This window comes from Pomacea canaliculata, linkage group LG4, assembly GCF_003073045.1.
Source record: "Pomacea canaliculata isolate SZHN2017 linkage group LG4, ASM307304v1, whole genome shotgun sequence".
NCBI lineage: Eukaryota > Metazoa > Mollusca > Gastropoda > Architaenioglossa > Ampullariidae > Pomacea > Pomacea canaliculata.
The window spans coordinates 8,386,243-8,409,689 of record NC_037593.1 but is presented as its reverse complement, the minus strand read 5'-3'; the positions used below and the strand labels follow the sequence as shown (position 1 = coordinate 8,409,689).

The 23,447-nt window shown below is 47.0% G+C and overlaps 2 protein-coding genes across 2 annotated transcripts in view; both read right to left on the bottom strand.

The window, feature by feature from the left end:
- The window catches only part of LOC112562956, a 28,743-nt gene extending 9,284 nt beyond the window's left edge, over window positions 1-19,459 (bottom strand). The window contains exons 1-2 of the mRNA XM_025236588.1: window positions 18,098-19,459; window positions 14,866-15,039 (exon numbers count right to left, since the gene is read on the bottom strand). Coding sequence (XP_025092373.1) covers window positions 14,866-15,039; window positions 18,098-18,945 — 1,022 coding nt within the window. The 5' untranslated portion in view covers window positions 18,946-19,459. The remainder of the gene's footprint in view (window positions 1-14,865; window positions 15,040-18,097) is intronic.
- A 3,070-nt stretch (window positions 19,460-22,529) lies between these two features.
- The window catches only part of LOC112561497 (mucin-12-like), a 95,937-nt gene continuing 95,019 nt past the window's right edge, over window positions 22,530-23,447 (bottom strand). The window contains exons 123-124 of the mRNA XM_025234032.1: window positions 23,257-23,429; window positions 22,530-22,791 (exon numbers count right to left, since the gene is read on the bottom strand). Coding sequence (XP_025089817.1) covers window positions 22,733-22,791; window positions 23,257-23,429 — 232 coding nt within the window. The 3' untranslated portion in view covers window positions 22,530-22,732. The remainder of the gene's footprint in view (window positions 22,792-23,256; window positions 23,430-23,447) is intronic.

The following is a 23,447-nucleotide window of genomic DNA, read 5'->3' as shown; positions in this document are numbered from 1 at the left end:
TTATTGCTCCCGTCTACTCACCTCGTTATCGACAGAGCTTTGGCAGATGACAAGAAATAATTATTTGCTTTGCTTGTGCAAACCCGCCATGTCGAGGTGAAAAGCGAAACCCGCTCATCGCCAAACCCTGAGGTCTGCTCACTGCGGCCTGCCAGCTTCATTAAACCGAAAGAAGAGTAAAATCGCTTATGTAAGATTTTTTTCTGTCATTGTAGTCTGTTAGCAGTGGGGTGGAGGAGTAGATGGCTGAGGGTGTCTGACACTGACAAAAGTATTGGGGAACTATTTTCTGCGCAAGCAAGAGATGGTAATTGGCCATCTACTTCCTGTATAGATAGCGATAATGAGTCAATATGTATTAACTGCTATTTTCATTTCAATCAGCTGAGTAGTGATTCATCAAACTGATTATTAGCGCGCACGTGCTCCAGTCTCTCTAGCACTCGTCTGAACGAACTCCCAGTCTGTAGGTGAAGAATAATACTCCATTCATTGTGAGCTTGTGGTTCGAAGTTGTTGCCCCGTGGTCACGTTACATCCGGGACATCAAATTTCGCAGACACGTGACCCGCAGCGTAAGGTTAGGTCACTCATCTGGTTGGAAAAGCCTGAGTGTCCAACTCCCCTTCAAACCCCACCCACCCTGGCCACCCACAGACCTGGTCTCGGGGGAAACCTGTGGCCTCCATCGTAGATCCCTGGCTGTCAGTTTTCATATCTTTACAGTCCACTCCGACCCACCCCGCTACCCGAACTGTCAGCAAAAGAGTAATGTGTTGCAAATAACCTACCCTAGTCTCGAACCTACCCTGTCGGGAGTTTTACGGTTTCATCTTTTCTCCATGTTATTGCTGTCCTCGATCGTAGGGTGGCGGCGAGCAAACTTACAGTGACCCCTACTCACGATGAGTACCCCTATAACCCTGCTACCTTTTAAATGAAAATTAAGAAAAAAGAAACATCAGAAACGATAGTTATACTTCCTGTTTATGAGTCTGACGATAGAGGGCGCTGTAGCGGCGCCAGGACAAAGAGGACAAGGGGGTGAGGTCGGTGTTTGTGGCAGTCAACGGTGCACGACTGGTTCAGCTGACTCGGCGCTTTTGATCGTTGACCCAGCGAGCACCCGAGCTCTTTCCTGCTTTCCGACTACAGGGTGCAGGTAGGTCTTGCTTGCCTACAACCCACCCGTCGCTCGAGTCAAGGCCGAGGGGTAAGCCCCTCGACGTCAGGGTGGAGTGGCGAGGTGCTGTATCACCTGGCGAGATAACCATTCACCTCGGGTTCAAGAGCGCGCGAGTGCATCCGTGCTTGTGTTTGTATGTTTGTGTAAGTAGGTGTGCGTGCGTGCTCGGGTGGCAAGGACTGCCCATCCCTATTTTTCCTAAACCCCGGGCAGCAAACCGTCGCTCGACACAACACGATATGCACGCCTTATCTCACGTATGAAAGAAGGAGTGAAAAAAAAATGGGAAAAAGGCAAACACTTGAGCCGACAATATCGCAACTAGGTCATTGCGAAGTGTCAGCAGAAATAAGTATAAAACAAACACAAGTTTTAAAATGCTTGAGTAGGTGGAGATAATAAATCTCGAGATTGGAGTACAGGTCCGTTCAGAACACTTTCTTCGCTAAGCACAAAGGAAAGAGGAGGGATAAAAAAAAAAAATATTAAGAAAAAGTTCAGAGCTCACAGTCGACCAAAAAAGTGCAAAATCACCTCATTGACGAGGGTCACCCCGTCTTCCGTCGCTTTTACCCTCCTCTATCTCTCCTTCTCTCTCCCTCTTCTCTCTCTCCTTCTCTCTCTCTCTGTGTGTAGGAGGGAGGGCGGGGTTCAATACTAGAGTAGGTGGGAGGAGAAATAAAGTTAAAATATCCCTCAGCGCATAAATAAATTACTGTTTGAAGAAAGAACATGCAACACGACGGAAGATTATAGTTTACAACTCCTCTGTCGCATGGGAGGCTGTCGGGGCCACTTCCTGTCAGCAGTTGACATGGCGAACAGGGAGTGGCCTAAACAGAGTACAGTGCTGGGCTTTTGTGTGTATATATATAAACCTTTGTGTGTGCGTGTGTGTAGCTTCCGTATTGTGTAGTCTGCCTTGTCGAGCCTGCTGCTTGTTACAACACCAGGGTGGGGATGTTGGGGATGTTGGGGATGTGTGTGGGTGGTGGGAGTTGTTGTTGGAGATTTGAAGAAAGGAAAAAGCATCAAAGAAGATTTGAGGAGAAGGGTGGTTGGGAAGGGATGTAGATAAAATAAGAGCGAAGGAGAACTGTAAGAAAAAGAGACGAGATAAGCGGAAGCCAGATCACGCGCATGACCCGAAGGGAGATCACTCCTAGGGGCACGGTGATGGCCCTTGTGACCGACACCAGTTCCGTTCATTTTATTAACCAGACTGGTATAGGGATGACTACGGTACGTTTGTAGTGACTGTAATATTAAAACAAAAGTTGGTCGTACCCGTATTATCTACCCGGAAACGTGTCTGTCACAGGATGACCCACGTCTGGTGTCATCATGGCGGGCAACGGTTGTATCGCCACGACTAGAGTTGTAAGATGGAGTCTGTGAGACTGAGGCCAGCAACAGGAAACAAGTCAGTTAAACTTGCAGGAAGGACAACTCTGATGTAGAAAACGACAGAGTGATGGTTCCGGACTGCGGTTGATGATAATGACTTATTTCTGACTGTAGGCAAACCCGAGATTCTCGCATGTGCTGCAGCAAGAAAAACAGAACAAAAACATGTTTCGTGGTTAAAATGTCTGTCAGTTCGTGTCAGTCTGTCCTGTGTGTGGAGCAACCTCGACCTGCTCTAAGAAAACAGTCTTCGTGTCGAGGAGTTGTCCTCCCCTCCATGTCTGAACGCGGGTTCGTCACAGCGCGCATCACTGGCAGCGCCACTAATTGTAGCACCTGCAGCATCTGCAGCATCTGCAGCTCACACGTGTGAACAGAAGGTCAAGCGCCGGCGGGTCAAAGGCCACTTCCGCCTGTTCCCGAAAGGGAGAGAAACTGTACGCGAACGTCGATCTCGGGCACTGATCATCTCCCCCGTGCCATCCCTCTTCCTCTGCAACCCATTGTACCCACTTGACTGCCTCTTCTGACAGTCAAGTACGCCGAGCGATCCAGCGTGCCAAGAAAAGAAGAAGAAAAAAAAAAGAAAAACGAACGAGCTGAAGATGAAGGACGATGACACTATTATACATAAACCGCTCTGTCTGTGGAATGTTCCAGCCTCCAGTTGCCTGAGGTTTTGCAGATCGTCGCAGATTTTAAGGGGCAAAGGTTACAGCTCGGGAACTGGGGCTGGAGCCCAACACCTCGCCAACTGGTTGCTGGGAGCAGAGTGAGATCCTATAATTAGAAAGTGTAACACCCGGGGTATTTTATTTGCAGATTTTCTTGTTTTCGTCGCCTACCCTGGGTGTCCACTTAATTTGTGTTTCCCTCCATGTGTAGATGTTTCATTGAAATTTGTGTTTCATAGAATTTGTACGAATTTTCATTGAATTTTTACTTTTACTAGAAAATAGCAGGTCATGAAAACTTTAGTTGTTGAAATATTGGTTATGTTCACAGCTAAAAGTGATTTCGTGAGATGTAAAAGATGTGAACAAAGACAAAAATAATTTCTTTGACTTGGCGGCAAACAATACTTGTTGGCAGGTCATAGGTAAGACACACAGATATATATAATTATAGTCTCGGAGGTCAGGGTTAGTTCTTCCGTTGGTGAGAAAAATAACTCAGAGGGAAGGTGTGGATGGCGTGGGGGTATCGAGTGTGTGGATGCGTGGATGGATAATTTTTTTTTAAATCAAGAAAAATATAAATAACAGAATGAAGACTTCTTCCCAACTCCTGGACGAAAAAGTCCTCACCTGAACTTTTCCCGACATTGCCAGCACGCGCTCCTGTCTACCCGTCTACCCTGACCGTGGTGTTGGGTGGTGTGTGGTGTATTGTGTGACGTGCCAATAACTACAAAGGGCGGAAAGTGGGTCGCACCCCACGTGTGATGTAGCGGGTATACAGCGGGTACAGGGCCCACACACCGCGTGGCGTGACCGCACACATCCGCGGGTCTGGTTGGCTGAATGCAAATGAGTCATCCACGCGCAAATAGCGCGCGCCGTGGCGTAATGGCGAGGCGAAGGTATTAGTAACGCATCTGTGAGAACACGCCCACTGGCGGCCAGACATCAAGGCTGCTTCCACCTTGTTACCATAGCAGCACGTGGCTGTTGCTGCCTCCAGATGCTGAGAGCGGTCCACGAGCTCTCCTGCTGTTGTTGTTCGTTCTGGTGGGGGACGTTGTCTTGAGGATGAGGCTTTGAGTGTATAGTATGCTCGTGCACACACACACACGCACACGCACGTCAACACACACACACACACGCACCTCAAGATACACACACACATGGAGGTCGCACGGAAGCAGCCTGGACTGGAGGCAAGCAGGCTCCGAGTGTAAATGTGACATTTGCTGGCCTCTACACTTAATCACCTCCTGTAATCGCCTCAGATGGCCGTAGACGAGGTGTGAAAATGTCAGGGTCAGCTGGAAGAGCCTGGTGAGCTGTGAGTCAACGTCATAAAACCGGAGGTGTGCTGGTCGCGCCCTCTAGTGTACCTATTTATAGTGCGGGAAAGAAACACTGGGTTCAAGTCTCCTGACTCTGCAACTCTGTACCAGGGAGGAGAGGGAGGTATACATACGATTCAGTCGAAATGTTATAACTAGTGGTCAAAAACTTTAGTCCAACGATCCAGCGGCAGGTGGATTGACCCCGGGATGAACAGAGGACGAGTTTCTATGCCACATCGTTTATTCCAATTTTTATGTTTAATTTTATTCGACTTAGGCCGGTTTTAGTCGCCAAGAGTGAGGAAGTAGAACTTTTTTTTCCTTTTCTCTCTTTTTAATCCGGCGGATCTCACAATTTTTCAGAATTGCAAGGACGTTCACTGTGCGACATTTCTGTGCTCGCGTGTTAACTGTTCACATACTAAAGCGATATTGGTTTGTCGTGATGAAAACTATTTATTTATTCTCTACAACTGCGAACTTATTCTGCTTGGGTGGCCAATCCTGAACACCTGTCCTCTTGGAAAATCACTGCGCTTAGCTGATTATAAAATCCCGAAAGAGTTCGAATTGTGCAGCTAGTCAAGCGTGGACATCAAGCAATAGCAAAGAAATTTCGTACACACGCACTCACGTACGCACACACAACCGCAATGGAGACAGATGTAAACATTTTAAAAATATTTAAATGTCCTGATGCTTAATGGCAAGGAGGAAGAATATTTTTGGAAAATGGCTATCAGGTGGTGGTTTCGTGATGATGCGGTGTGGGTTAGTGACTGAAACTTCATTGCGAACAGATAGACAAATAAAATTCCAGTTTATGAAATATACTTTTGCATAGACTTACGTTGACATTTTATTTAGATTTTATCATATTTTATTGTTGTTTATTAATAATGTGTACGATTAATAATGATAATTTATGAAGCATCTTAAAAAGCAGTGGAACCTCTATTACAATTTTATAGACTTTAAAAAGGGTTTTGACAGTGTCTGACACGAGGGACTGTGACACGTGATGCGAAGATTTAACATCGAGTCGCATCCAAGTCATCAAAGCGTGTATGAGAGCTCAACAAAGGCAGTACCGATGGACAACCAAATGGAAACTTTCTTTCTCACGACAGTAGGCGTTCGTCAAGGGATGACCTTTATCACCTCAGCTTTTTGGAGAGTATGCGTGAAACCCTCCACGACCATAACATTTCCATGGGCACAAAGCCAGCTTGCAGCCTACGCCTTGCAGACATCAATCTGACAGCAGACACAAACAGAGAACTGCAAGTCCTCACTCGCTGACTGACAGACACACAGTGTGAACGCACATGAGAACGCTAATGAAAACAAGCACTGACAAGAGTAAAGTCATGGCCACTGACAACGGCAAAGTGTAAATGGTGTACGATTGTAAACAGCTTTAAATACTTGGCAGCCACTCCCTCCAAAGATGGCAGATCCACATCAGATAACTGCATCAGGGTCTGGACAACAACAATGACAATGGCAAGGCTGGACGTGGTCTGAGGCAGCCATAACATCAGGTTTATTTGAGGAACAGTCTCTCGTGCTACTGATTCCGTTTTACGGATGTGAGACGGAGACTCTTCTTGCCGACACGAAGAGGAAAATCGAGACATTCGAGAAGGTGATGGAGGAGGCTGCTCTGGATCTCGCAATGGGAGCAGAAACTATGACTGGACGAAGCACGGTCGCTACCCTGGTAGGACATCAAAAAACTTACAAGTTTCTAGTTTCTAGACCGAGCAAGCCTCGAACAGGGAACCCTCTCATTCGACGTGTTAACTGGGCTCAGAGTATTAAGCCTCCTAAATTATCCCCAAAACCCATCGTGGCAAACATGTCTGGACTCGCATGGGGACAAAATTAAAATGTCCCGAACATTCGCCCCAAAATTGGTATCTGGTGACTTCTTTGCCGAACGAGGTCAAAGTTCGACGAGGTTTGTACCGACTTGACCGTTAGTCTATCGAGTCCACCCAGCTTCACGATGAATAAATTATGATGTGAAGGTTGTGTTCAAGACATCTTGACATCAAGACATCTTCAAGGCAGGAAACAGGATCAGCGATGGCAGCAGCAGGTTATGGAGGTCACAATGGAGGAAGCTGCTAAAGCACATCTGTCTTGTTTATCAGGCAGAGTTAATGAGGGAGGCTAATGAATTCATCATGCGAGACGCGCTCAGAACTTCCGGGTAGACAGACAGACAAGGATTATGATGTTTAGCACCGGGAACAAAGCAAAAACAGGATTTACTCAAAAGTAAAAAAAAAAAAACAAACAAACAAAAAAAACTCTTTTCTTGAGAAAATTACTTTCTCCTGTTCCCTCTCTTCCTCGGATCTACGTGTGTTGGTTGTGTCAGCTTGACCTTACATCCTTTGTCTATCATGTCTGTCTGTCTTTCTAATTGTTCGTCTGTCCTTCCCTAGTCTGTTGATCTCTTTGTTTGTCGAGCTGTTTGTCAGTCTGTCTGTCCGTCCAGCTGTTTATCACTGTCCGTATATCTAACTGTTTTTCCGTTTGTTTATCTATCTGTTCACATGTCTGTCACTATTTGTCTGTCCAGCTGTCATCGTTTGTCTCTCCATCCGTCCCTCTTTCTGTGCAGCTGTCTGTCACGGTCTCCTGTACAGCTGTCTGTGGTGTGTCGCTGATGTTTAATGTTGTCTGCCTCTTACAACACATCTGCAGCCATAGCTTCCCTCCCCTCCCAATAAAAAAGTAATAATAATTTTTATCTTACATTTCAACTGCCAGTTCGTGTTCACTTCAAAGACTTTCTCACTCCATGCCAGCTTCCTTCTTTTTTTAACTTCCTGTGACGTCACAGAACAATACAGTTACTCACATCCTCCTACCCCTCCCCACCACCACCAGCACCCTCCAAGTCTGCCCCAAATGTCAAAGCAAGCAAAATGAACACACGCCTGCTACCCCCCGGTGTGAGGGCGGCCCCCACAGTGCACCGCGCGCTGGCGTCACGTGAGGTGGAGGGCTGACGGTGCACACTCAGCGCCAGGGAGGCAACAATTGCTGGGGCGGGTATCGGATGTCACCGAGACTCAACACGTGTCGAGGAAAGTGCAGTGAACGAGCTACTACATCGCCTGCTTTCAATTCATTAATTACTGGCGAGGGAAGGAAGGAGAGAAAAAAAAATGTCCGCCGCACAATTAACTCATTCTCGCCGACAGCGCCGCCAGGCGGCAGGTAAAGCGCCGGCGTAAAGAACGGTAATGGGATAAAGGTTAGACTGTCATTATCCCCAGAGGATAAAGGTTACAAAGTCATTATCCTCAAAGATCTGCGCAAACAAGCAGTTCTCTCTCTCATCTCGAGCCCACAATGGCCGCCATGAAAAGCTCTTACCTCGGGGGCAGGACCTCAGGGGCAATGTCTGACGTGTGAAGATGAGCTCTCGACAGCGACAGGAACATTAGTGTAATGATCCACTAAAGCCAGTCATTAGGCGAAGGCAATAAATTTTACAGTCCCTCATCCACTCCCAACATGGCGACAACAGCTACTCAGCCAGTCTCACACTCGTGAGGTGTCGAGCACCTCCGTGGCTGAGCGACCCCCGACCTGGGGTCGAGTGCTGGCCAATTGCTAGGCGCTAACATGTCGCTGGAAGGTGATTGCGAGGCAGTGAGCTAAAGTGATCATAAAGGTATAAACAGATTGCCGTTAGCCGTCTAGTTAACGACGGACGGCCATCTTGCTTCTGGGCGACAGTTGATGTCCACGGTACATCGAGACACAGACGGCAAACAAAGGGAGGGAACAGAGAGAGAGGGGGCGCTGTGAATGTGAAAAAAAAAACTAATAATAGATCATCAGTATACCAGCAGAAGAAAGTGACAAATAAAAACCAAATAATGAGAGAAGTGTTTGCGAGAGTGCATGAGTAATGTCAATGAAACTGTCGAAAACTATAAATTTTGATATTTCAATTACTTCAAAGCTTGAAGCAAAGAGATCTCAATCTCCTCAAGTTTCTTTACCCGCCATTCATTCCGTCAGTGAGCACCTTCCTCCCATCTTCTCCTTTCTGTCTTTCTCAGACGATGAGGGAACAGCAGAAACTTAACAAACCCTGGCGTGAAGCGATTACTGTGTGCTGCCAAGCGCACCCTGATTTTTTTTCTCCACCCCACCATCATCACCACCCCACCTACCACCCGACGTCTCGTTGAACAATAATTCTCAATACACCGTCCTGAGGTGACGCCAGACAGACTTCGATCAAAGGTCAGCCAGTCGCCTGACCCCAGCGTTTGACTCGCATCTGGACACTTCCACACGATTCCACTCAAACGTGCTCCAGACGCCGGTGACCCGTGGGTTTCTTTTTTTCTTTCTTTCTTTTTTTCAGATTTGAGCTTGAAAAGACAGCCTCGACTTGAGTGAGTGCGTCGTCGCCCCGGCTTTTGTATCCTCCCCTTGCTCCGTGTGGTCCTCGCCAGCGAGTGCGACAAATGCTCGCTCCTTCCCTCCCTCCAAAAAAAAGGTGTTTACATCGGAGCACTTCATTCTTGCATGTTCTTGCTGGCGACGTTCAAAGGTTCAAAGGGTGTTTCTGTACTCTACATGCACTGGCGCCCTCACTCTCGTCAAGGGCCATAATCCGGTGGACTTGTTACTGCAGGGGTCCTCAGCCTCTGTGATGTCGGTGAATAAGTCAGTTTGTTGTTTGCTCCTTGTTCTCAGGACCGAATGTTGGTTGTCGTGCGAGTGTGTGATGTGTCACGTGATGTTAGTCGTGATGTTTGTACGTTAGTCACTGTACGTATTGCGGGTATGTCACACATGGTGAGTGGGTAGTAGATACTTTAGATACCCAGCGCGTGTAATTATTATGTCCTGTGCAAATATTACAATCGTAGACATGAGTATTATAATGTCATACAATGGTGGACAATAAATTAGACTTCAATAGAAGTTGTGAAGAATGACTAAGAGTTTGATATCTCCACTTCTCCCCCAAAACACAGAACCACAGACAGGATCAAAGGAAAAGCTCTGTCGGTTAAAGGTCCCCACCTAAAATGTCTGAAACTATCTTGGGTTCGAGAATAAAGGTAGAGTCGTGATACAGGAGCAGCCCCGGACCTCCTGTGTTGTTGTTTGAGGGATCAGAACCTTCATCTTACCCTCCACAGATGCAAACAGAACAACGATGACCTCCCAGACCTCCGCTGTCCTCTTGGGGTCAGACCTACGGTACTTTTGACACCTGCAACAACAGTCAGGTGAGATGTCCTGCCCTCCCGAGTGTCGGCGCTGCGGGAGGTCAGTCTCACAACAGATCAGGTATGCCCGGATGTCAGCAACACTTGCTCCCTGAGGATCATCGGAACCCGGGGAGACATCACCTCAGTGCTTCCAGCATGTCCATGATGTCAAGAAAAACAATCAGGAGAGACCGGAGATATGATCGTTCATGTTTGAGCACACCCATGTGTATGAGGGGCAGAGAATGACAGAATAAGTTAATTAGACTATGCTAATTGATAAATTTAGCCAGATACCATAGTGACGATGATCTCTATCTAGAGAACATAGTCCAGAGACAGCAAACTCTGTGAAGTCTCGCTAGAATAGTCCGCGGAGAGGACAAATCCACCCGGGAGACCAAAGCTTTCGTAAACAGTGAAAGTCAAGAGTACAACTGTTGACAAATTTAGCCGAGGGACCAAAGAGTCGGTAAAAGATTTGTTTTTCTGTAAGTCTAATTGCCTAGACTGCCAACACTCATGTGCTGACAGAAAGACGATTTTCCCAGGATATCTGCGGGAAACGCCGGTAAGTAACGGGGCAGTAACCGTCTGTCCACTCGTTGCTTGTATCAAAACAGCCTCACACGCAGGACAAGTAGTTCAGAAGTGAGAGCATTGATGACAGGTTGTCGGGGCTTTAGAAGGAGAGGCACGCTGCGACAACAAGAGATAAGTCCTCCCATCTCTGCTGGCAGATTCCCATGATATTCCCTTACAGTCTGCTGGCTGCTACCTGGACAGGTGTGCGTGTCCGCCACCCAGAGCGCTCCGCTCGTAGGCCGACACCTGACCACATCCACCCACCCATCCTGCCGCTCACCCACGGCCGCCCAGATGGCGTTACTGTGTACACACGTGCTGAAAGCACCCGAACAAAACAGTTACTGTAGCTGCTGTGCCTCGTGCACCGACTGGAAGTCGACTGTCGTCGCCGGCAACAAACGCTGCGGTCACGTGCACTAACTTTCCCCTCGGGCGTGATGTTTTAAGGGGAGGTGGAGAAAGGGGATGGGAGGAGGAGAAGAAGAGAGGTACACTACTGTGTCTGTGAGGTCCTCCATCTCTACAAAAGTCAAACCTGATTGTCCTCGTCCTATTTCCTGTGCCTCAATAATCATGATGAAGAATGTCACCCTCATGTCAAAAGTCACGAATGGCTCGTGACTCTCGACCAGCCATACTTTGATCGTCTCCTCCTGGATGTTGCTGTAGGCAAGAAGGGGAAGGACAGGATAAAACGGTCGGCAACTGTTTGGCAGAGGCTAACAGACTGCGAATGCAACTCGTATCTTTGTGGACGAGGACCAGATGAAGTCCACTGTACTCGACAAGCCTCCAGTAAATAGCAAATCCTCTCCCCACGGTCGTCAAAGCCCTCGTTTGATAGGCTGCCATTGTAACTTAGGTTTCTCTATCACGAGGTCTGAAATGTAACAAACAAAGTAACAGATTACTACATTATTGTAAGACATATAAGCCTCTTGCTTTCCTGAAAACTAAACCCTTACACTTCAGGTAACAAGTCTTTTAGTCTTTCTTTGCTCGCAATCCCTCTTTATCATCTTGTTTCTCTGGACTCCTCGTGCCTCCAGCCACGTGGTGTTGCTGAGGCTGCTGTCTGTTGACAGCAATAAGTGTTGTCCCGTACTCAACGGAAGCTTTTATCTCGTGAAGACGGACATGTTGTGTTCCTCGTGAGGCAAACTGTCGCCACTGGACGAGTTGTGCCTTGTTGTATCCCAGTGGGGCCAACTGGCTTCGTGTTGTGTGTTGTCTGTGGTAAACAACTCCATCATCGTCCCAGACACCAAACGAACACCATTCAGTAGTCGCAGCCTTGTGTCGGGGGGTCGCCGAGAGAACTCAGGTTGCTACAACACTCCGATGTTGAGGTGAGGCTGAACTCACGGGAGATAAGGGAGGATCACTCGCAAGGATCACGTGACTAGGAAAGTTCACAAATTTACTCGAGAGCAAACTTCTTGCAATGTCCTTCACTGCTTGCTTCCGGTTTTCTCTGAGTTCATCTTACTTCTACTCCATCGGGTGCAAGCGATTGTAAGAAATGTCCGCCGAAACCTAAATAATGGAAAAAGTCCAGAAATAAGCAAGTTATAAACACCAGATCTTGTTGTTCTTTGTGGAGCTACTCGAGGCAAAAATGTTAATGATATACTCAATAAAAATTTTAATGGTCTGTTGGACAAAGATTTAATGATGTTCTCGACTTAACTTGAGGCAAGGGCGCCGCAACCGTTAATGTCTAGTCGAGTTTTAAATTCTCCCTTTGTAGACATTATTCCGCAAAGAGCTGTTTAATGCATATTGCCAGAGGAGTATGTAGACAAACAATGTGGAGTACCCAAACAAAAAAAACTGTACTCTGACATCAACAGACAGCAGCTGCCTGTCTGACTGGAGACAGAAATCGCTGAGAAAACCTGGGTAGATGTACCCAGATTAATAGTGTAGTCTGTAAAGTCTTCAAGGTAAGTGAGGCTCAAGACCAGACTTACAAACTGAAGAACAAAGTTTCTATATTTTCTCAACACCCAGTTTGCCGGTCCATGCCGCACAATGGCCTCACACTGACACCATACAATACCCGCTTAACCCGCACCCCTTAATCTTTGGTCTGAAGAGAAGACAGATTTTGTTTCGTCATCTAAGCCCCCGGCTTTGGTTTCGAACCGCATCGCGTGCAGCATTTGACACAATTTTATTTTAATGTGTCTGTGGACACCAACAAGCAACTCTTTGTCTCCTGGCCTGAATCCTGAGCTCTCCAACCACAAGGTAGAATTGTTCATTTATACTTTTCTTAGGTTTCGGCTTTTGAATCTTTCGGATGAAGGGTGGGGTGGGTGTTTGCTTGTTGCCGGTTGCCCCAACCCCTGCCTCGTTCTCTCTACAAGGTCCAGCCATGGGGTCTGGTGCGAACACTCAACACTCTTCTGGCTGACTGCCATCTGACAAGACTTCCGCTTGTAGTTTGCTGTACAGCAATTTCTATTGCCATGCAAAGAAATGATTCAACCAAAGACAATGGGGGAAAAATAATCCGTTGAACATCAAAAGAAATTTACCACCACTATTATAAAACCTTTGAAGCAACGATATCGCAGTTATTTCCATGGAGACCTGGCAAAGTTGTGTGTGGGGGACACGAGAGACCAATGGTTTGGGATGAATGCTGGAGACATTGGAACGATGGCCAACATGGTGACTTATGTTATAGGTTATATACAATCAGACAAATACAGTTAGACTCTAAAACTATTTTTGAAGTCAGACGCTTCGACACTTTGGTCAGTTAATAACGACCTTTAGCCATTTTTTTCCTCTTTGATAGTTGCACGACCACTGACTTCGGGTGGTCTCGGTTTCGCCGTTTGTTTCCTTCTGATTGTCGACGATGTGCAGGCCATGAGACCAACAGCCTGGAGCTCCAGCTGAGAGGGTCCCTACCCCCCGATAAATCCGTTCCTGCTGAGCAGCTGGTGTGTGGGTAGAAGTACTTTTTAAGCCATGTTAATGACCAGGTCTCGAACCAGACTCCTTCTGTTCCGCAGTGGAGCGAGCCAAGCACTAGACTACCCTGCCTGGCCAGTTATACTCTCAGCAATGGCCGGCCTGGGTTTATTCGGTAACTTTATTGCCTTGTCCTTTGATCCCGTTCCAAGACAGTGGACACAACAAGATGTGTGAGCGACCACAATAGGTGTTAGAGAGGGAAACCAAGGGGGCAGCGAATAGTCGGAGAAAGAGGTGGAAACTATAAACATCAAGTTTACTTTTGGGACCCATTGAAGGTTGGCACTGCGGGCTTTATTGCTTGGAGAAAGTAAGAGCCAAGAGGGCAAAGCAGTTCTGTGCTAAGCTGTTCTCACCCAGTCAAAGCCTGATGCTGGTCCCATTGCCTTTCAAGGTACCCCGCAGACTTTCCTCTTCCTTTCATATGGCCAGCCTATTGGCCTTTTATTCTCCTCACTGGCTGCGTGCATCCACTGTAACTGCCCCCACCCACTCACTCACCCCTCTACCCTCCCTGTGTAGAGGTGAAAGGTTGTCTGCTAACAAGGCGAGAAGACTGATGAAGGTTGGGGCGAGACGTCGGAGGGCGTGGAGTACAGTTGACGGAACAGCGCTTGTAGCTGCTTGAATGAACAATACCCACCCACCCGCTCACTCACCCCGCCCCACCCCACACTCGCCGCGTGCGTGGGAGAGGGCAAGCGAGGTCAAGTGGAAGGGAGGCCATCGTGGCCGACAGTGACGCGATTACCGACCCTGCGGAGCCTGACCTTTCCATGCTTGCATCACCATGGCGATCACGGTTAGCAGATAAAAATCTCGACCGTAGTCATTTTTGTTTGTTTACATTTTAAGAACAAAATTTTTTTGATGTTTTTCTGTCCACAAATCGCAAAGCCATTGAACGTGTCAAGCTGCTCACCGAGGGAGCTGCTGGTTCGGCGTAAAAACGAGTTTATACATACATTCCGGGCCCTCATTGTAACCTCTGACCTCCATCACGCATACACACTGTCAGACATGTTGCTACAGAAGATGTTGTGAGTTGTGTCTGTGGCTGCATGGTGCTGCATGATACAATCGTTTTGTTGCGAAGACATCAGACACTCTCCCCACCACTGACCTTCCCCAAGACAATAGACGGAGGAAGGATGCACTACGATGTCAGGACATCTGGGAAATATCAGAAGCAAGGCATCTGCCGAGGGATGATGAAGTAAACGTATTATTAAATATAGGCTTCCTGTAAAACGTCTGTCCGCTGGTCCCACCCCATCCCACCTCCAGGTAAAAATATCAGGTGATGGCAGCAGATGGACTAGCACGAGCGCCATTATCATCAACAATAATAACAACCTGCTGCGAGTCGGAGGAAGGAGGTGGTGCTCAGGTGGAAGGGAGGTGATCAAAGGACTTACCTGCGGTCGCAGCGGCAGTGGAGGAGGGTGTGGAGGTAGTAGTTGAAGAGCTTGTAGTGCCACGTCAGGCGGGGGATGACGTGTGGACAGTGGTCGTGCTCTCGACAACACGAGTCCAGCGCCTCGTCATAACCAAGATCCTTCTCGTCCTCAGCGATGTCGCCATCGCCACACCTGTCACACACAAACACACGCACGTTGCTGCAGATTCGGAAGTTGAAAAACTGAATCCTTAACCCCGTTTTCTTCTTTTTGTTATTTAATAAGGTTCAATAAATCCTTGATAGACAACCGATCTACAACATACCTCGGAATGACTAGAATTCAGACATTATGATGGTGATGACAGTCACTGATGATGTTTTAAACACACTCACCATCTCATTGCATGCATAAAGTATGGACATGATTGTGTACGTATATACATGGGCACAAACTGCACATACACACCACACAGACAGACCAGTCACACTGCACGCAGCTCGCGCATCCTTCACCCACACGCGCTCGCGAACGGAACAGACTTGTCACTGCTAATAATCACGTGACCCCATACATATTACACGCTCTGTTTGAAACATGAACGAGCAGGTAGGTCGAGCCCACCATCCTACAGACCTACACCCGGACCTGGCCAGCTTCCCCATCACGTGCCAACGCACGCACGAAGTACGTCATGCAAGCAGTTCCCAGCGATGTCCCTCATGACACATCAAACATGTCACGTGGGGGTGTCCGAGGGACAAGATTTTCTCAGGTGTAGCTGAGGGAGGGTGGGAGAGGCTGGAGGGTGACGAGGGGGAATCAGTCAAATGTCCCTCCAAGCTCTCGTCATGACTGGGAGGAGCAAGTGGCTGAGTCATCCGTGTGCCCCCAGCACGACGTGGGGTTCACCTCCGGTCCTCCGCTGTCTTGCGACTCTCTCGACTATGAATGTCTTCCTACTTCATCATTGTAATAGACTGTTCACAATAAAGTTGTTTAAGCCACGCTGGCTGACTTAGAGACAGAGTCTGAGCAATCAATTAATTAATCCATCCATCAACAGATACTCTTGGAAACGGGAATATGTCACGTTGTTATTTCAAGTATTTCCTGTTTCCAACGGTCTGATTTCATACAAAAAGTTAGCCCTCGTTTAAATCTGCAACAGGCCTGAGGCGGGGTACCCTAGTTGTGGTGTATACATGTGAATTTATGTGCTCGTGTGTTTATGTCAATGTCAGGGTCTCTGTTTCGATGTTTTTAAGTAGGTAGGTAGAGCTGGAAGATTTGTATACACTGTATTGGAATATTTGTATCGAATATTTTATATTTGTATCAATGTAATCTCACTGGAAGAACGAAAGGAGTCAAGTTGTGATGTAGAGAGAGAGCAGCTTAGTAGGTAGCAACAGTGCCAGTGATGATGTTGAAGCAGATACAAGCAATCTTTATTTAATATTCTCAGAGACAGGCAGCCAGTGCAGCTTCATCATCAAATGATTGTAAGATTGATGGCGATGAGTTGTGAAAACAACAGAAGATGGAGCTCTGTGAAGAGGACAAAGAGTCTCCACACGACAAGCAGCCAAGAGAGTGTTGCAGTAGTCGTATGAGCACAGGTGATGAGGGTCTTAATAGCACCTTCAGTTAGAAGTTTTCAAAGTCATCCTCCTCTGTGGAAGGAGAGAGAAAGAAAAGAAGTGTGTGTATAAAGCGGTAGTCCAGGAGAGGGTCCGGCTTCTCCGTTTCACTAACGCCCCGAATTATTTTCTAGGCGTCTCCTTGTCTTCCTTCATCAGACTCAGTCACTAAGGAAACGGCGAGAGGATTCTTTTTTTTTTTTCTCCTGTGCTTAGCTCCTTGCCAAGCTGACTCACTCAAGGACAGCCTGTGTAATCTGTCCGTTAATACCTTGCACCACCTGTAGCAATGCTCCCCCTCTCTCTCCCTACCCTCCCCCAGCCCCCGCCAACACAAACACTCACACCACTTCCCTTTTTGTTCTGACCCCTTCCGTGTCTTTACGTAATGTGGACACAGGGACCCGCACCGACCCCACCCATCCACACATACATACAAACTTTTTTTCTCTCTCTCTCCAAAAGGGGATACATGTCAATAAAGCCAACAACATCGAACATTTCTGGAGCGATGCGCTGTAAAAAGACAGCGGGTGGGCTGGTTAGGGTGGAGAGCACTCGTGATTTCTTGTATTCATTCAATAATAAAGTTTTCTCGTGGTCAATATTTCAAACGACGGCGGCCCTTGTACATAACGATCGTCCTATAAACAGATGCTCAGTGTGTACACACACTCCAGGCGAGACTCAGGGCCTGTCTATGAGTCGTGTTCAATGATCGTCGGTTCAAGTGGCGGGTGTGGACTGAGACAAGCTTCTCTGTTGCCCTGCACCCGATAGAACACCCGATAGAACTCTTCAATCGGACCAAGTCGTATTTATCACAGCTCCCACGATGTCCGACCCTCGTGCACATGTTTCTGACATAGACATACACACACGTACACACACTTACTACATAAAGACAAGCCTGCTTTACTTTCGTGAACAAAGATTGTGAGAAATGTAAGCTTCTTTTCATCTCTCCCACTCCTTCACATACACAACTTTCTAAAGACCTAGTGGGGTGCATTTTTTCCTAATGACTGGGTATTCTTTTTCCTAAAGTGTTGAATATACAAGATTCTCGAAATACAGGGATGTAAGCATCGCCAAGCACAGAAAAAAGTGCAACTCGTGAGGTCTCAATAGTTAACAGATTCCCATAATCTGACCCCTGTTCTCCCTTGCAAGTGTTCATGTAGAGTCCTGTCACTTGGGTTGTTCACTGGCATTGTGGTGCTGGCGCGTGTTTATCTCGAGAACAGAAGGGAACTGTTTGCTGATCTAGATTAAGGAAGTACTATCTTGCATTGAGCTTTAACCAAGTTATTAGTAAAAAAAAAAATGCACCCACTAGATTTTTTTTTAAAAAAAAGTGGAGCTTTCAGGTTTCATTGTTTATTTTTTCTTTCTTTTACTTTTTTCTTAATCGCGGACGGGTTTCGCGGAGGGTAGCTTTTGTCAACATGTCAGTTGAACCACAAAAAACTCCGCAAGCTAAATGGAATGGTGTGATACGTCCCTGTCAAGGGTTTTGATTAATTTGTTATTTTTAAATGCGGTCTGTGTGAGACTCTGCGGTTTAATTTTCACCCGTAACCAGTCGAACAAGAACATTCACTCACCATTTTGTGCCAGGAAAAATCAACCAGCCGGAGAGTAAATCCCTCTTGCCTCGCCACGGAGTTCGGTCGGGGGCCGTCTGCTGGAGCAACTCTGTGTCGTGTTCCTGCGACTCTTCCTCCAGCGCCTGAAGCTGTTTTCTGGCCGTCGACAGGAAGTCCTGACACTCGCTGACCTGGAGCTGGACGTCCAGATACGTGGCCAGCCGTCCATGAGAGTTTGCCGAGAGCAATGGCATCCAGACACCTCGACGGAATTTCCTCTGCATTCCTGGGCGGTGATGCGAGGTCCTTCTGCCCAGGGCGATGCTGAAGGAGGACATGCGCACGTAGGCGGCAAAGGCGTCTCCCAGGTCAGCGTGACCTGGGACCGTGTGCAGGAAGTGCTTCTCGAAGCGACGGACGTCGTGTGGGTCACGTGACACGCGACAGTCCTTGATGACGCTGCCCTTGCGCGCCGTCTGCACCAGCCAGCTGCCGTCGGTTACTTGCAGCAGCCGCAGAACAGCGGGCGGCGACGAAGAGCGGGGTAAGGAGCGTGTGACGTTAACGACTGAAGATGCACGGATGGGTCGTGACGTCTCCAGGACTAGCACGTCACCCGCCCTCGCGTGCAGCTCCCGCAATCCCTGGGAGCTGAGGCGGACGATGACACTCTTGATCCCTGCCGCGCTGCTGCTGCTGATGTCGTTGCTGTCGCTGCTGTTGTTGCTGGTCGACCCAATGCCGTGGGAGGCGTCGTGATTGGCAAAGACTGGTCGCAGCAATAGCGGGAGCAGAAGCCACAGTCTTACAGCCGGGTGCCAGTACTTCCTGTTGCCCATCGTACGTCGTCGTTCCCAGCGTTCCATCCCTACCTGGGATTCCAGTTCTAGCGCATGCGCTCTGATGACGATAACCCAGGACACGGGCGCTCAGAGCCCTTCGCTTGGCGATGTCGTCTGCCTCCTTCATAAGAGGTTGGCTCGGATGTTTGGGATGTGGACCATCGCCAGAAGTCGTGCCGCCAACACCAGCAGGCGACACGACTAGACTACCGTCCCTGCGACGACGACGACCACCACCACCACAATCACAGCACGGGCAGCACGAGCAAGCGTCAGACGCGCCAGCGCGCACACGCGCACCTCCCTGTCAAAGCAGCTGCCATTTGTCTGAGTTCCTCCTGCTCCCCCACCTTACGCCAACCGACCCACCCACCCTTTGCACTTCCCTTAACGCTACTACGACGAGTGGTGTGTGTGTGCTCGAACACACACGCACGCACACATGCACGCACACACACGAATCCTCCGAGTTAGCGAGCCATCACGAGGTGTTGCGGGTAGCTGTAGTGGGGCGCTCGCGTGCCGCAACCCTTCATAGGCCTGATCTTTATAGTGCGGCTCGCGCCGAGAATGGTGGCACCCTCCCCACTGTGCCCTCCCCCTTCCCTCCATAAGTCACCATCCACCCCCTCCTTCCTGCCTCCCAGGTCAGAGCAGAGGGAGGGAGAGCGAGACAGATACTATGTAGGGACGAGTCGCTCGATTTTCCCACTCACTCGCTCACTCATTTGATACACACACACACAAGGAATTCCGAGAGACAGAGATGCAGAGAGACTACAGAGACGAAATATCAAATATTTTTATTCTACCCCAAAACAGTAAATTTCAGTGTTTCCTTTGGAGATAAGCCGAAGATACCAAATGCGGATTACGTCGTTGATTTAAACGTTTAACAGTTTCGTGAGAGATAAGTGAGATGATCGTACAACGCCAGTAAGCACTTAATTTAATATTTGTCTCTTCAGCAATGTTAGCTTTTCTTAGGCAGAAATTCTCCCAGAAAATAAACACATTTTTGTACTTTATTACTTTTACCCCCATTCAGTAATACCTTAGTGATATCACTAATATCTCTAACGTTCGGGTAGAAGTCCATGGCTCCGTATGGTAAGGGTCTGGAGGACACGGCTTCCAGCGTTCAAGAAAAGAATGTCAGCACTTCCATCGTTTTCATCGATTCCCACAGAAGGCCCAAGGTGGAAAAATAGGAGAAGTGGTTATCGGCAATCATTCGTAGACGAGAGGAGGGGCGTTTGTTTCTGGTCTTTATTTGAATCAATAAACTCGATGCCATGAAAACATCGCCCTGGTGCGACAGTAGCGCGACGAAGTGTCAAAGGCTATTTCTTTCTTCACAGTTTTTATGCAAAATGACAGATCAAATTGTACATTACACCTTTAGTTCTATACTTTGACGTTAAACCATTACAAACCACCCAACGCACTTATGTTAAGCAAGGAAAGCGCCATTGTGCCATCGACTTGAATTTCTGGCTTGACTTGCAAAAAATAAATAAATAAACCCACAAAAAATAGCACTGCCTTGAAATATTTCAGCAACCTGTGTTATCACTTTATCTTTAACCTTAAATATTGTAATTTAAAGGTGGTAAAAAGTATCACAAGCTAATTTTAATGTTTCGTTAGAAGCTTTCTCAAGAAGAATGCATGCGCTAGTACTTGCAAGCATGTCCTCAGCCTTCATAAAAGAAGTAAATAAGAAAAGGATGCAGTAATTTTGAGCAATTAATTTTGACGCATACAATTTTATTAGTTTACCTTTTGACCCTCGGATTTGATGCATGAGTGTACAACTGGATTCCTACATGACTATTCCCATAATTTTTATTGGATAAAAGGGGTTATTGGGTACTTCAGTGTATGGACAAGGAGAGACGCGAACCACTTCTAGAATGGGTAAGAAGAATTGTCGATGTCTCTTTCCATTGGTATTAAGGACGTTCAAGACTCTTACAGACAATTTTGTGAAATTAAAAGAAAATACAATCTTTTAGGCAGCAGCCTCTCAGACCTTTAAGGGCACAAAATTAGAGTATCAGCCTACAAGGCAGAAAGGGCGGCCTCCAAGGGGAGCTGTCAAGAGAACTTCGAAAGCCTTATTCGCTAAGACTAACTTCTTCTCCGATGATTCCCCGTTTGATGTTATGTCATTGTTACGGCTCATTGTCATCGTTGTTTGTACAAGGCTTTATTCTATTGGCTGCTATGATGCATACGATGCTCTGGGGGTCGGGTAGTGGTGCCAGTTCTGGTGACTGATGGTCAGTGGAGGACTGGCCGGTCGGGCATTTGGGCAATGCCCGGTGGGCCTATTTTATTCTATAGAATAATATTATAGGCCTATTTTAGTGAGAAGGGCCGCTCTGTAAATAATGCCCGGGCCGCTTTAAAGCTCCAGTCCGCCCCTGCTGATGGTTGTACAGGCGATGAGTGTGGCGATGACATGTCTGAGGGGCCGATATTCTCAGATGTTGACGATGGGCGAAGGCTGATTATGATAATTAACTGACTAGATCGTTTCTGGGCTCCTTTGCTGAGCAGATTAAAATGACGAGTGGGACTCGTTCTTGCGTATCGCTTTTCAGTTCTTCTAAGATGAAGAAAAAGAGAAAGGCGAGAAAGAGATGAAGGAATGATTTTGACGAGCTAACAATAGATGTGTGTGTGTGACTGCACAAGGAGGGTGTGTGAGCAAGTTGGTTTTTTTTTTTTAATTTCTCCCAATAAATACATTTTTCACCAACTCTCATAGCATGCATCATTTTTCACATTCTCACTCGTTGAACGTTCAGTTTGGGTAGCAGCTGTTTTTAGGAAAGAAGTAAATGTTTTCTTGCTTATTTTCCCCACAGACGTCTTTCTCCAGGCTGTTTGATATAGGAACGATGCAATGCTTGGCAGAAGCCAGGATAAGTTAAGAGAGGGGATATTTTTGCCTACTTTTCTCCGAAGATTTTGTTAAGGGACACAATCCATTAAAAAACCTGCCAAACTAAACTGTTTGGTAAAGCTGACATGGGTGTTCTCCCTTCGTAACTGAGGCGACGACCGGCGTTTTCTAATGCACTTATGGTTACGTAAGCTTAAAATGCGTGAGATATGTTAAATTAGTGTTACCGTGTCTCGGGGACTTGAAATAATCTATTTGCCTTTTAGAGATCGCAACTGCGATGTTCAAGGGAGGTAGCTACGCCGCCTGAGATCACATCTTTTATTACTGCAGTTCGTTCCCCTGATTCGTCAACTCACCGCTATCTCGTCTTTACAACTAAAATATTGACTGGACGAGGCTGTTAACATTTCATTCATTAGTTTCTATTCAAGTCACTCCCATTTTATCAGATCAGTCTGATAACCCGCTGTCGTCTAAACGACACGCAATGCATTTGCTGCTTCTGTCGCATTTTATGTGGTGTGTGCTTTTAATGACTGGTTTGAAGAAAAAAATATATAAATTTTTCTGTCATCAGAGGACTGTTTCATGTCACGGACTTTGTTAGCGCGGTGTTAAGTAACCATTGTACAAACAGTTATATCGACGTCAACACACTACTGGTGTACACAGAATACAAATGCAGAAGCAGAATTGCTATGTGCATAAAAGCATTTATTTTCGTCGTTAATGTAGCACGAACTCTGGTCAAGTGAGATCTGTTCGTCGTGTTAATTTTTATCTATAGTACATATAAGATCACGCGACAGAATAAAGACACTTGACAGAATGCACAAAACAAGTTCAAATGTGTCAACTCGGAATGACATCGGTCCTTGCAGTCAGGTAAGTCCATTAATATTTTTCGTTGCTTCCGTAGCGGTTTTCAGACGAATTATCACCATCTCCACCTTCTGTAAATCAAGATCGAAAGAAAAGTTAGCCCGTATGCATCCACGTTTAAATAACAACGAAAGCAATCACAGTGCGACACTTCTGAGGACAGTCTAAGACTAGTACAGACAGGTGGGAAACGTTTACTACAATACTGGAAGCTGAGTATAGTTTCTGTCGTAATATCAATCTGTGATGCATTCGCCTTATTATTACCACTTATCGTTACCAGTAGATGTTTTGCTTGACGGTTTTAAGTCATTGTATTTCTCACCTTTATTATTTCGTCAAAATCTACTTTATATACAGTTCTATTCATTGTCACGTGACTATAGATGCTGCCAGTTCTAGAACTGTCCTGTGACAACGCATGGTTTTTAGAGACTGAAACAAGGCTATGCTGTTAAAACTTCAGCAACAAGAACAATCAAAAACCATGTTGTGTATGTTATAGACCGTGTTAATGCTATGTACTGGCTACTGACCGTCAGCGCACTGTTGACAAGAGCACGAGGCGATGCTAGGTACTTTCAGGGTCTTGGTGTTGCCGCGCTTGAGGCACGTGAAGACTACGTCCACCTTGGCGACGGTGGGCTTGCAGCAGGCGCAGTTGATCTGTGCAAAGGTCAGCTGGAAGCCGAACTCCTGACTGAAAGAGCTGCCGACCAGACAAACA